The sequence below is a fragment of the Trichechus manatus genome, unplaced genomic scaffold (genome assembly GCF_000243295.1).
Source record: "Trichechus manatus latirostris isolate Lorelei unplaced genomic scaffold, TriManLat1.0 scaffold00001, whole genome shotgun sequence".
Taxonomy (NCBI): domain Eukaryota; kingdom Metazoa; phylum Chordata; class Mammalia; order Sirenia; family Trichechidae; genus Trichechus; species Trichechus manatus.
This window is the reverse complement of record NW_004443937.1, coordinates 33,536,640-33,555,046: the sequence shown is the minus strand read 5'-3', so window position 1 is coordinate 33,555,046 and position 18,407 is coordinate 33,536,640. Positions and strand designations below refer to the sequence as shown.

The following is an 18,407-nucleotide window of genomic DNA, read 5'->3' as shown; positions in this document are numbered from 1 at the left end:
ACCTGAAAGAGAAGTCCAGTCATGCAGTGAAGATGTATGCACTGATCATGTGTATAACAAAGATGACCTTGAGCAAATATATACATACAACATTCTCAAGGGAATGTCAGAGAGGATGACCTTCCTACCTCACAGTTGTGAAACATACAGAATCTAAAAATATTTACGTTTCAAATTTGTCATGTAAGAATGGCATCATCCTCAATGTTTCCTTGAGCATGTGTGTACTTGCTCTATGTCACTGCTGATCTTGATTCTACTAGACTTATTCTATGAATCTACTATAGAATGTGTAAAATCTATTTTGATTCTAGGATACTCATCCAGGTACTTCTTGGCACCTACTATGTGCCCAATCTTGTACTGGGGACAACACAGGGAATCAAACATGCTGGTGGATCAACTTCAAAGAGTTTACAGTTCAGTGGGATAATAAATAAAACTGGAGCTTTTGATATAGTACAAATAATTCTAAGATGATGTTAAGTGTCTTGGAAACACATCACGAGGTCCCCACTCTAGTCTGAAGGTGGATCTGAAGGGGTGAGAGAAGGCTTCCCGGAGAGGTAATGATGAAACTGAGAGCAAAGGATAAGTCCAGCAGTAGCCAGCTGGGGTGGGAGGAAAAGACTGCTTCTCGCAGAGAGAACATGTACAGTGGTCTAGGTATGAAAGAACATTAGGGTTGGTTCTTGAGGCTGTGAATTTGTGATTAGGTAAGGCTGGATGGAGCAACGAAGGGGGAAAGACCACACTGAAAGAGAAGACTGAGAGAGAAACTGGGGTCAGTGGTAACTTCGGTGAAGGGTAAGACAGTACACAATACTGGGGAAGCCAGCACAACTTGTACAAGGAAAGGTCATGGAAGCTCCATAGACACATCCAAATTCCCTGAAGGACTGAATTGCTGGATGGAGGGCTGTGGGGTCCATGGTCTTGCGGAACATCTAGCTTAACTGGCATAACACTGTTTATAAAGAAAATGTTCTACATTCTACCTTGATGAGTAGTGTCTGGGGTCTTAAAAGCCTGTGAGCAGCCACCTAAGATACCCCACTGGTCTCACCCCTTCGGGAGCAAGGGAGAATGGAGAAAACAAGACATGAAGAAAAGATTAGTCCAAAGGACTAATGGACCACAACTACCACAGCCTCCACCAGACTGAGTCCAGTACACTAGATGGTGCCCAGCTACCACTACTGACTGCTCTGACCAGGATCACAACAGCGGGTCCCGGACAGAGCTAGAGAAAATGGAGAACAAAATTCTAACTCACAAAAAAGACCAGACTTACTGGCCTGACAGAGACTGGAGAAACCCTGAGAGTATGGCCGCCGGACACCCTTTTAACTCAGTAATGAAGTTACTCCTGAGGTCCATCGTTCATCCAAAGATTAGACAGCCCATAAAACAAAACGAGACTAATGGGGCACAAGAGTCCAGGGACAAGGACTAGAAGGCAGGAGAGAACAGGAAAGCTGGTAATAGGGAACCCAAGGTCGAGAAGGGAGAGTGTTGACATGTCGTAGGGTTGTTAACCATTGTCATAAAACAATATACGTACTGACTGTTTAATGAGAAACTATGTGTTCTGTAAACCTTCATCTAAAGTACAATAAAAAAAATTAAAAAAAAACAAACTTGTATTTAGGCTCCCCTGGAGGGTACTGAGGAGACCTAGTGGTGCACTGGTTAAAGTGCTTGGTTGCTATCTGAAAGGTCAGCAATTAAAACCTACCAGTCTCTCTGCATGAGAAAAATGTGACAGTCTGCTTCTGTAAAGTTTTATACCCTTGGAAAACCTATGGGACAGTTCTACTCTGTCCCCTATAGGATTGCTATGAGTCAGAATCTACTCAACAGCAATGGATTTGGTTTGGTTTGGGAAAGTACTGAGCCAGTGATGATCCCATCTTCAATTTAGATGAGCATATTTATTATTTAATAGTTGAAATAGCTTAACTATTTGCAAAGTCGTTTTCAAATTGGCCCTTCAAAAGTTTTTCAGAGGCAGACAGAAAAAGTCATCTCTCATGATGGCCCTGCCATTAAGGGTACAAAGAAAGTCCTGCCCGCTGGTCCCTGACATTGGAGCACTATGGGAGATAACTGACAAATGGTGCATTTGAATCCTGACCTTCTCAAGGAAAGGATCTGCACACGGAAACAAACGTTCCTTTAACAGTGGGCTAAGTGAGTCTGTGGAATGAGTATTTCATCCTGGCTTCGTCTCGGGCCACCTATAATTTGATCACTTTATAAGAGAAAACAAGAGTGTTTAATAGCTGTTTCCATGAACCAGAAAAGATGTTGAGGTTCCAGATTTTTTGATTAACCATAATGGAAATAGATCTGAAAACACGTTCCTTTTGTCTGAATAAACTACAGTCTTTGCTTTTCCTTTCTTTGTTCAGAACAAGAGAGAATGTTCCCCTGGGAACTGGCACTGAGCATCATCCTTGGTCTGGAAATCTAACGAGGGCAGGTTATCACCAGCAGAATAAGGTTGGAAAGAGCCCCAAATCGCCATATCGCTCACAAGCAGCTGTGAAAGGCCATGAAGGAATAATCTTTGAATGGTGAGAGGAAGCAAAAAAAGTGGTTCTCTGCTATTTTTAATCAGAAAGCAGTTGAAGAGTCCAGGTCACTTGAGATATTCTTATCAACGGCTTGATTTGAGCCATGGCCTTATAGGCAATACATTTATAGTTGGCACCATATTTCTTACGGAATAAAAGAATCAAATCTTTCAGATGGAGAAAATCCTGTGTACAGCAAGAGAAGAGAAACTGGCAGCTGACAGGAAACCACAGGCTGATTCTCTGGGATTATTTTAATTGTTCTTCATGCTGGTAACAAGAGGAATGTGTTCATTTTAGTCTGAACCATGTCAAAGCATGAGAATGAGCTCTGAGAATCCAAGTAGCCCAAATATCTGGGCAGTGGAGGGGGAAAAAGCAATACCAATTCAATTGTGGTGGCGAAAATACTTCCTTTAGCTCTCAGAAGGCACAAGGGGAAGTTTTACTACCACCCACGCAGCATGGAAGAAGGGAAGAGTCCGGAAAATGAAATCAAGAAGAAAAGTAGGGTGGGGTACTTGTTGAGCAACTGGGGCTAAAGGGAGGCTAGGAAATTGGGGCTCAGAGAAGAGGGAAGAATATATGTTCTTGAGAGTTAGTATCAGATCCCAGCCAGCGATGCAGCTTGCAGAAACCTTAGAGAGGAAGTCCGAGGTCTAGAAATGTCAACTCTCTCAAACTCCAGTCATTTCCTCCTACCAACAGCCTTTTCCTACAGAATCTGCTACCTGAAGTCCTGGTTGCTCTGTCACATGACCCATCCCTGGCCATTGCCGACTGGAGAAGAAGTAGACATCTGACCTCAACAGGAACACTGAGTCATGTAGGTGAGTTATGTAATTTGCTCAGGAGTGTGGACTCAGAAACACAAACCCTGAGTCCATCTCTGTTGGGTATTTGAGTTAGGACATTACACAAAGCCAGGACTTGGGGGAGATCCTGTTTCACCCATGAGTGAGGGGAGCCAAGAGAACTGGCCTGCAGAGAATGTAAAAAAATCCCGCAGACATTAAAAAAAAAAAAAAACACAGAGGCTATGTGGCTCCAGAAAGAAAGAACAAAGAGTGTGGCTGTATGGTCTAGATGTTTTTCTACTCCCATGATGGTTCTTGCCCCTGTTGAGGCTCCCCCTGTATCTATCCAATAAACTCCCTCCAGCTTGAGTGGGTTCTTAGAAGCAGTGTTTTCTAAGAGGAGATACAAATATAGTTAGCCAACTTTCAATTATCTGCAGTAATGAGGAAGAAACAAGGCACAGATTTTATAAAATATTGTCATTATAATAACCTTCCCAATACTTGGTTTTCTCATACAGCCACAGACCAAAAACCAAAACCCATTGCTACTGAGTTGATTCCAACCCACAGTGACCCTACAGGCAGAGCAGAACTGCCCCACAGGGTTTCCAACGAGTTCCTAGTGGATTCGAACTGCCAACCTTTTGGTTAGCAGCCTGAGCTTTTAACCAGTGTGCCACCAGGGCTCCATACAGCCATAAATACAACCTCTAATCCCCTAAACACCTTTCCTAACTGGAATCAACCCAGAATCTTCTTGTAAACTTAGCAGCACAGCAGATAGTCCACAGCAGAGAATACCACTTTGCCATTCTCAAAGGTTGATGGAATGAGTATTTAGAATACTACCTAGACTCTATAGTTTCAAGAAGGAACAAAAAAGTACTTCAGAGCCTCCCTAGTTATTGAGGAAGTGGCCGAACAACTGAGGATCCATGTTCAATGTCAACCAGAGTAATTCTGTTTCTGTATGTTTATACATCAAGGGTCCATGGAATCATTTTCCTAGATAAAGGGCTTCACTGCTTAAAAGTGTGGCACCATACTGATGCGATACATGGTCTTAGAGATGAATTAATTTTGGGTTCTTCAGGAAAGTTCTGTGCAGGACTCTGTTACTACTCAGTCCTCTAAGTTTCAATTTCCTTTGGTACTGGTTTCTTTTCCACTGTGTGAGATTCAGGCCATCAATTAGTAACTCCATCTAACCTTGCAGGGTGGGGCTGTGACCCAAACAGGCCAATCACAGACTTCATATAGGTGCTGGAAGAGGAAGGAAGAAATAAAAAGCTATAAAGAGAATAAAAGCTGGTGCATGGTGGAAACCATCTTTGCCACCATGTAGAGAGAAGCTGCATGGGAATTAGGCCAATAAGAGTCAAGGGACAAGTCAAAATAATATTGGATTTTTGTCTGAATCTAGTCATGCCTCAAGACAGAAATACTTGGATATCCTGGTTCTAAGAGTCAACAAATTTCCTTTTTGGCCTTTGCTACTTTGTGTTGGGTTCTATTACTTGTAAACAAAGTGCGGAATACTTCATTATGTTATATGATTACTCAGGCTTAATTTTCTTATCCATTTCTAAATGGGAGATAGAGACTGTTCTTTCATTACAGACAACTGCAAATTATTAAACCATAATAGCAAAAACAAGAACTATACACCAGAAATCCAAAATCTTTTTCATATTCAGCCCTAAGCCTTCTACTAGTTGACAGTCATCCATATAAGAATGTTATAACATCTTTTCTGCAAATAGTAATTTTATACCATTGATTCAGTTTTATAACACAAACTCAAAAAAAAAAAAAAGGCCTATCTCAGAAAACGAAACCACACACACACACAAAACTAACAGAATCTAGAATCAAGTGGAAGAAGAAAATATTTGGAAGAATCTAAATGCTACCGAAAATCAGGAATGTGCTCATATTTCTAACATCAACATCTCCTAGCAAAAAAAAATAATTATAATAGTAATCGGTTTCAATGGAAATAAAGTACCGTAATATTTATAGTCCGTGCCAGAGTTATAATGACTGTGGGGCCAGAAGTGAAGTGTCACAGCATGCGCCACACATTTGTACCGCGGTTTCTAAAGGCTCTGGAGGCTATTAAATTTAATGAACCCATCTGCTATGAAAGAGAGGTCCCAGTGTAGTCAGTTTCCTCCATGCCATATAACGCAGACGGCGTTCTCTGTTCCACAGCCCAGCAGGATGGTTTATGTTTCTCTTCACGTGTGTCTTTTTGTTTTGACGATTTGAGCTTCTTTGATATGCAGCAGTGTCTTGTGAAAATACTGTAAATTCAGTTTCTAAGCCCCAACAGCTTCCTTACAAGGGCTTTGGCCCTCTGAGTAATTGCTTCTAGGCAGTAAGATGCTGTAGCTTACAGCAATCACCCTAATGGCCTAGGTGCCATTCCTAGATGGGAAACCGAAACAAACGTGCAATTTATCAAACGCAAGGCATTTTCTCCAAGTTGGACTTAGTGGGGGGTGAGGAGGAGGGCTACCCGTCCAATTTGCAAATGCAGCTAAATTGGTTTGAAAGTTCCTACAAATTGCCTGCTGAACTGTATTACTAGCAACGGGCAGGGGCAGGAGGACCTGGAAAGGAATTCTCATTATTTTAAATGGTCACATTTCTGCTGTTCCGGAAAGATTTCTTCTGCTTCCCTTCTGCATGTCACTGTGGTGTGTGCAAACTCCCCTGGAGGGGCTGATCGGGGGTGCTGATGCTTCCTCAGTTTGATGCTGCTTCTGCTCTGCACAGTAAGCTGGGTAGCATTCCCAAGCTGATTAAGACCCATCTGCAAAGCACAAGTCGTTTGCTTACAAAATGGAACAAATTCCATTGTTAATCACTTTTTTCGGTCTGCACCTAGGAGATAATGACTGTGCATGACTTCTATTCAGATGAGAAGCCTATGAATTCCACAATTCTGATGTTCACTGTTCTGCCAATTAATATATGAGATCTTATTAGATTAAACATAATTAATGTTGTTACAATTAATCCATTTATTTGGGCTTCACCAGGAAAACAAATTGAATAGAACAGCCAAGCAGGAAACAGAATGTTTAATCAGACTGGTAGCAACAGGCAGAGAGAATGGGGTCCTGAAAGGAAAGTTTTGCCAGTCTAGATTCTAGAATGAGGCTTGGTTAAACACAGTCCTTGAATCTCATGTGCAAGAATCCAAACTCTGCTCTATCGACAGCTAAACTGATCTTGAGCTTGTCTAGACCCAGAACTGTGCGAATCAATATGTAATTAACAAAAAGGGAGAGCACCATACTCACATGTCGTTTTAAGCTATTCATTTAAGTATTAAATCAATTATCTAATTATATTTGCTGCTGCTGGGTTTGCAGCCATAATAACTCATGAGTCAAGCAAAGAGGGATTCCTTTTGCCTTAATGACCCAGATGATCAAGGAGAAAGAAGACTTTTAGAACCATATTAAGCAAACTTGTTGAATCAAGTGTTCTATGAGATACTGTATCTGTGAGGCTTTAAGCCACTAAGTTTGTGGTAATTTATTACACTGCAAGAGAAGATTAATACAGCTGTCCAGGCAATGCTGACCCACCACAAGAGTCGGTCTGCAGTTCTACCTGGGAAACACAGCTACTCACACTCCATTAATGGTCGTCCCCTCTGTGTTGGGAAGGGCATTCTCCACCATGGACCACACAGCTCCCAGAGGCTACCAAAGCGCAATAAGACAGGGTGCAGACACCCACCCAGCCACCTGATCTACCACATCCGTCTGGGATAAAACAAGCAAATCAAGGTAAATTTACAGAAAGAAAGGAATAAAAATTAAGTATCAATTTCCTCTGAATGTAGGAAAGACTTATTTTTTCCCGAATCTTTTAGGGTTGCTTTTCCCGTACTTAACACAGTGGCAGTTTTTCAGCATCTTTCTTCAGTCTTCCCGAGACATTCATCTAAATATTCAGAGAAGCATAACTTTCTTTGCACATTCATAATTCACTGGTTTAAATAATGTTTAATTGAATTATGCAATTATGATAGCAAAATCGCAGCTGGCTTCAATAGGGTTAGGAATGAAGACACTAACCCTTGGTGATAGAAGAAGGCTTTGGGTGCTGGAACGGCCTTCTAGAACAAGCATCCAGGGTGCTGTGGGCAACGGGCACAAACTGCGCCAGAGCAAAGAGAGGGCACTGGGTCAGTTACGTGGGAGTCAATTAAGAAGGCTCCTGCCATATTTCCCCTTCTTGGACAGATAGCGGATGCTCACCTCCACAAGGCTGTGCCTGGCTGTTGCAGCACAATACCCTGTCTTTGCCAGCAGCACTGATCCTGGGCACTAACTCCCAGACCACGAGTGCCCAACCAGCTACCCATAATCAGAGCAAAATGAATTCCTAAGAATTCAAGTGTTATCTCAAACAAACAGTGCCTCCAATGTACTGAATTCTATCATCAAAAAGGTGCATTGTAGTTACCATGTGAGACCTAGCTCAAAGAAAGGAGAGTATTTCTAAAAACTTCCCACAACCAAGGAGATAAATCCACACTGGATTTCCTGGGGTTGGGCAATGACGATAGCTAGTATTTATTGCATGTCTACCATGTGATGGGTTTGGTTTTGCGGGGGTTACCATGCACAGATACCTATGGACATCATCTCATTTAATTCTCATAGTCAACCCTAGAAGGTGGGTTTTAGCCCCATTTTGTAACTAAGGAAAACAACACCCAAAGAGGCTAAGTAACTTTCTGAAGGTCACAGAGCTAGTATGGAATAGACGTGGGATTCAAATCCAGGTTTTTCTAATAAATTTAGGTGGCTACTGAACATAAGTCAATTTAACTGTTTAAATGTCAAAAAATTTCCAGGACTACTAGCCTCACCAGGACACTGGGTTATTAAAACGGGGTCACCAGTCCCAATACCAAATGCTCCTGAGTGTAGTCTCTTTCCTTATTGCAAGCTGGGTCACATTAAGGCAGTGCTGGGTGTAAATGTGTGTCAGAACAATCATGAGTTAACAACTGCCAATCTATCCTTCACCCTCTGGAGGTTCCAAAGTCGGTGGGCTCAGCTCAGAAGTTAGCCTCTGCAGAAGAGTTCAACATGCACATCTGACTTTGACCCTGTATAAATGACACTGTATTATTGACTATGCAAAGGCATTCAACTGTGTGGATCCCAACAAATTATGGATAACACTGTGAAGAATGCAAATTAGAGAAGAATTAATTGTGCTCACGTGGAATCTGCACGTAGACCAAGGGGCAGTCATTCAAACACAGGAAGGGGATACAGTGCGGTTTAAAATCAGGAAAAGTGTGCGTCAGGTTTGTATCCTTTCCCCATACTTACTCAATCTGTATGTTAAGCAAATCATCTGAGACGTGCTGGACTATACAAAGAAGAACGTGGCATCAAGATTGGAGGAAGACTCATTAACAACCTGTGTTATGTAGATGACACAACCTTGCTTGCTGAAAGTGAAGAGGACTTGAAGCACTTACTGACAAAGATCAAAGACTACAGCCTTCCGTATGGATTACACCTTAACATAAAGAAAACAAAAATCCTCACAACTGGACCAATAAATAAGCAACATCATGACAATAAGGAACAAATCTGTCTTGGGAAAAGTACAGCCAGAACGCTCCTTACAAGCGAGGATGCTGAGACTTTGTCTCACATACTTTGAACATGTTATCAGAAGGGACCAGTTCCTGGAGAGGGACACCATGCTTGGTAAAGTAGAGGGTCAGTGAAAAATAGGAAGACCCTCCACGAGATGGACTGACACAGTGGCTGCAACAATGGGCTCAAGCATAGCAATGATTGTGAGGATGGTACAGGACCAGACAGGGTTTCATTCTGTTGTACACAGGGTCACTGCTGAGTCAGAACCAACTTGATGGCACCTAACAACACCATAAATGACAGAGGAGTTTTGTCCTCACCGTGGTAGAATCCAGGCCTAGAAGAGGAGTTTGAAGAGATTGCTGCTTGCTGGCCAGAGAGGCACTTGTCAGAGCAGCATCTTCCTTCTTCTCACCTAACAGGCCTGAGAAAGAGGAAGAGAGAATCCCCAAGGTCCTCACCAGCCCTAAAGGATTCACAACATAACCAAGATAAAAAGGGCCCCTCAGTATATACATAAATATGTTGGTTTGTCATACTGCAGTAGCTTGCATGTTGCTGTGATGTTAGAAGCTATGCCACTGATATTTCAAATACCAGCAGGTAGACAGATTTCAGTGGAGTTTCCAGACTAAGACTAGGAAGAAAGGCCTGGGGATCTACTTCCAAAAATTAGCCAATGTAAATGCTATGGATCACAATAGAACATTGTCTGACTCACTTGCTTTAGACATGTCATCAGGAAAGATCAATTGCTAGAGGAGGACATCATGTTTGGTGCCACAGAGGGCCAGCGAGGGTGAGGGAAACCCTCAGTGGATTGGCCCAACAGCCACAATAATGGCCTCGAACATGCCAGTGGGAATGACACAGAACCAGGCAAGGTTTCATTCTATCATACATATGGTCACCATGAGTTGGAGTCAACGCGATGGTAGCCATCTATCTATCCTATCCTATCCATCCATCTATGTAAATAATTAGTAAATCTAAAACAATTGATTAGAGTGATTAATATTATCTAAAAAAAGGCATTACATTAATACAAAGCTTTATCCTCTCTCTTGCCATGAGTTTCAGGTTACACACCCCCAGCCAGAAAACTACCGAAGTGTTCTATGTTCTTCTCTGGAGGCACACGATGACCATATACCTCTCGCTGGTGATGCTAATTGTGCTGACCCGCTCAAGATGTTTTCTGGTCCCTCCCACTATATAAGCCAAAAAAAACAAAACCCATTGCCCTCTAGTCGATTCTGACTCATAGTGACCCTACACGACAGAGCAGAACGGCCCCATAGGGTTTCTTTACGGAATAGGTAATCTTTACGGAAACTGGCTGCCACACTGTATATACTCTCGCATTTTGCTCAGTTCACTTAGCAGTATAACCTGAAAATCATTCCGTATCAACCAGTAGAGTTTCTCCTCATACTTTTTTTTAACATTGTACCATAGTTTATCCAAGTATTTCCACATTATGAGAATGCTCAATGAGTACACTGGTGCGTATGTACTTTCATATTGTTAAGAGATTCATAGCCAGTGGTGATGTGGGTCAAAGGGTAAATGCAAATGTAGTTGAGTTAGAAGTGGCCAAATTCCCCGCCATAGGACCGCTCCATCCCGTATTCCTGCCAGCATCATAGGAAAGGGTCTCTTTTCCCACAGCCTCACCAGCAGGGTGTAGAGTTAAGCTTTTAAATTTTTCACACTCTGATGGTTGAGAAATGCGATCTCACTACCGTTTAATTTGCATTTTCCTTATTTTGAGTTTGTCTTTTTTATTTACAAGTAGTCAAATCCATTTATCTTTTCCTTTATTGCATCTAAATTTTGGAGTCACTGGTAAAAAGCCTTTTTCCTGAATCCAGGTCATAAAGGAATTCACTCAGGTTTTCTTCTTGTGTTTGTATGGTGTTTTTTTTTTTAACATTTTAAATCTCTAATCCACTTGGCTTTTTTTCTTGGGTATGATGTGAAGAATAGAACTAATTTTATCTTTTCCTAAACATCTAGTTTTCTCAACAGCATTTGTTGCAAAGTCCATCCCAGCCCCACTGCTCTGAAGTGCTACCTTTACCATATACTAAATTCCGCCATGAGTTGAGTCTATTTTTATACTTTTTATCCCACTAATCTGTCTATTCAGGTGCTAGTATCATAATGCTTTAGTTATAGAGACTCTGCCCTGTATCTTTTTAAACCTATGAAACAAATAAAATGACTGATCAAACTGTTTAGGATTTATACCCAAAACCACTGGGTTACTTGGTCACTTCAATACTGGCCAGCCATGCTCCTCATCTTCACTGTTTTCCTGCCTTGCTAACATGTAAGAAGAAAAGATGAAACCATTGTTGTTGCTAATCCGATGCCAATATAAATGGGGAGCTGGGTTTTTTTTTTTTTTTTTTTTTTCTTCCTTCCATGACTCAAAACCCAACTGGGGTCAGACTCTGAAACTGATAAAAGTTTCTCTGCAACCAGAGAGAGTTTTTTACCTCAACACCCATCTCTGTTCAGGATGTTATCTTCTGGGATGGGGCATCCCTTCTTGACCAGGAGATATTTCTATGGTCCCATATTTCCATGGTCCCACTGTGTACTTTAAGATCAAAGTGGGGACAAGTCTGCTGTGGCCTGGACTGTCTCATGGAGTCCCCAAGATGGGTTCTCATATGCTGTTCCCACTCTGCATTGCCTGCAGCCACCAGCAACGCAGCAGGGATAGGAGAGCCCAGGGAGAAAAGCCGGCCCACGACAGCCATCAAGGTAACTCCAAGAACAGCTTGTGTCTGGATTACAGTGATTAATGTGCTATTAATCCCAACAAAATGACAAAGGAGATGGCCTGAGAGAGCATTTACAATCAATAAATGAAAAACATCACTGCCATCAGACTCATTATCACCATGAAAAATTATCCTGAAATTACACAAGAAATCTAGCCATTGAGACATTATTTGATGATCGACAAAGCCCCTTCTTTTAAGCTAATTCAGCTTCAGAATCTTCTGTTCGGAATTCAGATTTAGAATGATCCCACGGCCAGAGTTCAAACAACAATCTAGTGCCTATGGAACCACCATTCCAGGGTATTCTCACTTCTCCAAGGGAAGAAAATGCAGTCGTTGCCTCTAGGGCTCCGACTGGTTGTGAAAGCCAAGCAGGGCTCATTCACAAATTGAGACGCAGAGATTGATAAGTAGGGCTGGGTCTCTCTACACAGCAGGGACTGAACATAAGAACATGTCTATAATCACCGATACACTGACAGAACTTTACACATGTGGAAAAGGGAAAAAAAAAAGGAGAGAAGACAGAATCAAACAGCGAGCTTTCCATGATGATCAGACACCTTTCAGAGCGCCTGTTATTACTCTCCAAGACTACGCTTTCTCACCAGCCTTGCTTGCCAAGGTGACCAGTGCGAACAGCGTAACACATGGAAAACTGACACTGGACCCCATAACTGGGGAATACTGATGCAACTGCCCTCTTCTCAAATGAACCCCATGATGAGGTTAACCCCTCAGCCTCTCTTCCAGGGGCCCCGTGGACTCACAGTGCTGTCGATGTAAGCTTCGGTCCACACCACATCGTGCTCCTGGTCGATGACTTTGGGCCGGCTGAGCACGTGGAGGTACTCCATGACATTTTCCTGCACATCAGCCAAGGTGGAGATCTGGGTGAAAAATCCTGCCAAAACCCAAGGAGTGCCAACTTTAGTAACAGACAGGAAGACGTGAAACTGGGGAGCATGCATACGCCATGCTTTCTTAATCTCTAGCTAATTCCTTTCTTTTTCATTAAAATTCTTCATTAAAATTTTTCATTAAAAATCTCCACTCCATCATAATCCACTTCATGAGTAATACAGAAAATATACACAAGCAGAAGGAAGAAAATTAAAATCAACCACAAGGTTATCTCCTAGAAGGAAACTCTGTCAACTTTTTCAAAAATATCTTCCAGCTGTATATATATATATATATATATATATACACACACACATACATATATATACACACATACACATATATATACACATCTATTGAAACCCACTGCCATCAAGTCGATTCTGAGCTGATACACACATACACACACATGCACACTGGTATAGTATACATTTATATAACCTCCCTGGCAGAAAAGGAAATCCTCTCTACATGCCATCACATAATGTATTTTTTTCACTTTCGTGAGTTCGTTTCCAAGGGAAAAATCAAAGGATATCCCATTTTTATATTTTAACTATAACAATAATACCTGTGATTTATTAGGTACTTACTAAGTGCCACAAAATATACCAAATACTTCATAAGCTTTGACTCATTTATTCTTGACAACAGGATGAGCTGGGGATTATCATGTCCATTTTATAGGTAAGGCAACCGAGGCCAGCTGAGAATATGTGTTTTGCCTGTGTTCTTACAGGTATCAGGTGGCAAAGAGAGAAGTAGAATCCAGGCATATGAGTCTCTATCATCTGTGGCTTTCACTTAGACATTCCAGCATACACCCTGATGTGGTCACCAGACTTGTTTTTTGAATACACTGGGAAAACAGGCTTCTAAGCAGCAGAAAGAAAGTTCTAACCACGCTATTGTCTTCAGGATGGAGGCACAATTTTGATCTCGAGTTCCAGGGCACCACTATGTCTCTCTTCAGCTTGGGGTCCTGCTGGTTTTGCTATAGTTAGGAGCTATTGAAAGGGAAAAGGTGAACTAAGCACAGGCTTGGATCACCAGGACAGAGCCCTTCATTCAAACTTTTATGGAAGGCTTTCTAGCTGCCTGGCACGAGGAAGTGAGGATGAACAAGATAACCAAGGTCCCTGTCCTCATGGGGCCTGCGAGATCCAAATAAGCAAATGGCTACAAGTAGTGTAATCAGTATTAAGCTAAAGCACACAGCAAGCATCAGTGAAGATGGAGCTGAAGGATGAAAACTGGTTAGCTAAATGAAGAGGGGTTAAAGAGTGTGTCTAGCACAAGGAGTTCAAGGCAAAGTCTCAAGATCTGAGCGAGCCAGTCCCCTTCTAAGAACTGAAAATAGCCCAGAATGGCTAGAGGATGGAGTGAGGGGAGTGAGGGTGGAAGGTGGGTGCTATAAGAGTAGAGAAATTAGCAGGAGAACCTTGGGAAGAAGTTCAGACTTTATCCTAAAGGTAGTCACAGAAGGATTTTTAGCAGGAGCGCATGGATTCATGATTCCTCCCCGTGCCTCTAAACGGGGGCATTTATAACTATGCTCATGCCATTTCCTGCTTGCCAAACAAATCAAGGAGGGTACACACAGCTCTCAAGCCAGATGGATTGCAGCCCTTGCCGCGCTGGTCATAGAGCCTCACGGTGCCTAAACAGGGCTCAGGGTAAGGGAACACCAGCCCTCCTGTTGTCCAGAAAGGGTCAGGACCCTCCCAGACCACTCCCAAACAAAGATCAGCTGGTTTGAATTTGGTGTGCCAGCCCCAAACCAGGTTGGGACCATGTGGCTTCTGGTTTCCTGATGACAGCTCTGCACAGTGCTAATTAGCATGCACTGTCACTCCTGCTGGCCCCACCCTGCAGGTCAGGGCTAGAGCCTCACCCATCTCAGGAGAAACACAAGGCCTCAAAGGAACAGGCTGAGAGCATCTGTCAGCATCACAGCCCAGAGCAGGGCTTCTGCGCACCCCAGAGGCCAGGTGCCACAGTTAGGGAGACCCATTTGGGACACTGCTCTTGTAAGCCTCCTAAACGGCCCCTCTTGGAGGCACAGTTCTGATCTCTCCACGCACGGTGGCTGCAATGAGTGTTTGATGAAGAAAACATTTCATTTCTTCTTCTTCAGTAAACAAACCTTGGACTCTTCCTGAAGGGTCTTAGAGGGACAAGCACGAACCTGGGGACAAGAGAGGTGCTAGAAGGCTGATAAGAGAAAGAGACAGAAGGACGGTTCCGGAACACTTTGGGGTAAATGGATGAGTGTTTCGTAGTGTAGAGCAATTTCTGTTTGAACTCCTGTGCTAAATGTACAGTACAGACAGCATCTCTTAGGAGTTAGTCTTCATCGTCTGTAGTTTCACATTTAATCCTCAAAGCCAACAGTAAAAATCCCTGATTTGGGTTTTCCAAATTCATGCCTATGAGAAGGAAGGAGATGAATACAAGAAGGAGGATGGGAGAGACAGATCATTAAGAAGAGAGGGAGTGGGAAGGAAAAACAATCTCAGTTTTGGAAGGAGGTTGAGCTGAGAGATAATCCTCACTTGGCCTCGCTTTATCATAGTCAAAAAGCTGAAAAGTTACAAAGAGCTGAATTCTCCCCAGAGCTACAAATCTATGGCCAACTGTATACCATTCCCTCCAGGGATGCCCAACAGGATTCTCAAACTGAACTTGTCCAAAGCCAACTCTTGATTTCCCTCCCCAAACCCATTCCTCCCCCAGTTTTCCCCATCTCAGCAAATGGCACCACTGCCCAATTAGGCCAAAAATATAAGGATTATCTTTGACAACCATCATTCCCTCAGGCCCCTCAGTTCCATATCTAATCAACCAGAATGCTCGTTTGGCTCTACCTCCAAATACATCTAAAACCCACTCCCCCATCTCTACTGCTGCCACCCTGTTCTACGATTCTAACATCTCTCATACAAAATACAATAGCCTTCCCACAAATTCCCCTCCTTGTTATCTAGGTTCCTCACAGCAGCCAGAGGGATTTTCTACAAATACAAAACAGATCATCATCTCCCTGCTTGAAAATTTACAATAGCTTCTATTTGGAGTAAGAGTAAAATCCAAATTTACACTGGCCTCCAGGATGTTGTCTCAACGGCTCCTCGTCCACTTGGGTGACCACACATCCCTTCCATCCTCCCCTTGCTTGTTGCTTCAGCTCACTGGCCTTCTTTCTCTTTCTTTCACGTCAAGCTCACTTCCCCCTTGGTGTCTTTGCACTTACTGTATCCTCTGCCTCGAGCACCCTTTTCCCAGTGTCTCCATGGATGATTTCTTATCAGAGTCCCTGGGTGATGCAAACAGTTAACATGCTCAGCTGCTCATCTAAAGAAGGTTGGAGTCCACCCAGAGGCACCTCAGAAGAAAGGCCGGGCGATCTATTTCTGAAAAACCACCCATTGAAAACTCTGTGGAGCATAGTTCTACTCTGACACACATGAGGTCACTGTGATGTGGGCCAACTCCACAGCAAATGGTTTTCCTTTCTCTCGTTCTGATCTCAGCTCCGAGAGGCCTTACCTGACCACTCTGCCTGAAGTCGCTCCCTCTCATACCACCTTGTCTCAGTTTGTTCAGAGGATCCATTCCTCACCAAGGTCCTTGTTTACTATCTTCTCTTCCACCGTCATATTAGCTCTGTGTAAGCAGGGCCTGGTGACCGTCTTGTCTGGAGCAGTATTTCCATGCAGGTTCCATTAGTAACGCGTGAACAGCCACTGGGTCAGGAATTCTGGCTGACCAGTACCGTCCTAATGATTCACCTCGCCTTTCCACACCTGGGCCTCACAGCAGCCCAACTTGTGTGCCCCTTTTACAGCAGAGAACATGGAAATTCAGAGAGTCCTGTAATTTGTCCAGGATCAATTTAAACCCAGGTTCATCTGATTCTAAAACTTTTGTTCTTAACTACCAAGGCCACTGCCTCTTTGTGTTGGGAAAGGACAAGTCTGGCTGCTCAGAGCTCCCCCTACAGGCAGGCGCCCTGATGGGCTATTCGTGTCTATGTGGCTGGAAAAGGGAGGGGAGGGGAATGAGGAAATACATGATCACCCATTGCAGCTCCTGGCAGATGCTCAATAGTTAGCACCAAAAGTCTACTCAAAACCCAGGACACAGTCTTCACTTATGTTTCAATATTGAGACTAGGGACGTAGAAGCATAAAAGGTAAGAAGAGATGAAATTATTAAAATGTTATTAATAATATATACTGGAAACCTTATGCAAATTTGATCATCTAACCCCAACCCATGAAAATGTAAACCTTTCTGAAAGGGTCTTTTTTGTGCTTAAATGTTTTCATCCAAGTTTTGGTTAGCAAATGTACTTTTTGATGGATAATAGGAAGTGCTGAGGGCTGGATCTCTGGCTGTAACCATAGAAGCTTCCCTTGTTTTCCCTCTGTATTCTCCGAGCTGGCTGCTTGCCCTTCCCCTCCTCTCTCTCTTTTTTCTCTTACATTCTAACTTTTGAATGTTTATTCTCTTCTTTAACGTGCCTTTCTGGACTTCATATATCATGTAAGAAAGCAGAATCAGCAATCACTCAGTAATTACCAAGGAGTAATTAATGCTGAAATTAGCCACCTATTACAAACGGGCTGCTCATTTTTCTACATCACATCCATTTATTTACCTTATTCCCTCACAGAGCTCCTTCTATGAACTCTGGGTTACAACTACTCACTGTGATGGACCATATGCAGCCTGGTGCTTTGCATTTCTCAGATCGTACCACCCTCACTTTCGTATTTCTTAAGAGTTCCTTGTCTAAAAGCTGCCTCTGCATGAGGTGCTCCATCGACACATCATTTAATACTCTGCTCTGCAATGACACCAGATCTGGTGGCTTTAGGAGTCTGCTTCCCAGTGGAGAGACCCTGCTGTCTACTCAACATGGTGAAGTCAGTCCTCACTCCACTTTCTGATGAACACTGCTCCCCTTGAGCCTCTTCAAAGACCCTATCCCCTCTTAAATAAGCCAGCTGGAAGCAAGAAATCTAGTGTCCGGATTTCATTCTTTGTGGGACAACGATCTGGGAAAGGGGATTCATGTGGAAAGTAGAGTGTAGGGTACAACCTGGGCTGCACGCCCTATGGAATGACAGTATTACTGAAAGATCCTCACAATATCCTGCCCCATTTTTCTCCTCTCTGTCAATATCACACACTATTGGAAAACCACTTATTTTTGTAGAAAAAGAATTACAATTGAAAAGCAGCTTTCTACCTGTACATTTCCTTTAACAAAAGAACAAGCAAGAGAGCAGGAGGTCTGTTGGGCCCCGGGTACTCTAGGGCAGATGTCCGAGGAGTTGGAAGGAACCAACCAGGGAGGCTGACTACTTGGGCAGGGTTCCCGCAGCTTCAGGCCGGCATGTGCTCACCTGGAGAACCAGGCTCCTGAAACTATCCGGGACTAGCCCAAGCTTCAGAATTAGGAACAAGCCTTTTTCCTCTGTGAATATGTTACATTTTGAATTTCATGTTAAAAATAAAAGGTCAAAGAAGAAAACAATCTAAAGGCACAGAGTTCAGGCTCTTGCTCTGGATGAACTGGGTTTGAATCCTGACTCTGCAATCTGCTATGTGGTTAACCTAGGGCATGGTGCTGGTCTCAATGAGCCTCAGTTTCCTCCTCCTAAATAAAGC

The 18,407-nt window shown here is 43.0% G+C and overlaps 1 protein-coding gene across 1 annotated transcript in view; it reads right to left on the bottom strand.

Annotated features, from left to right (window-relative positions):
- The window catches only part of CACNA2D3 (calcium voltage-gated channel auxiliary subunit alpha2delta 3), a 1,058,385-nt gene that overhangs the window by 323,782 nt on the left and 716,196 nt on the right, over nucleotides 1-18,407 (bottom strand). Inside the window, exon 13 of the mRNA XM_004368627.2 lies at nucleotides 12,596-12,729. Coding sequence (XP_004368684.1) covers nucleotides 12,596-12,729 — 134 coding nt within the window. The remainder of the gene's footprint in view (nucleotides 1-12,595; nucleotides 12,730-18,407) is intronic.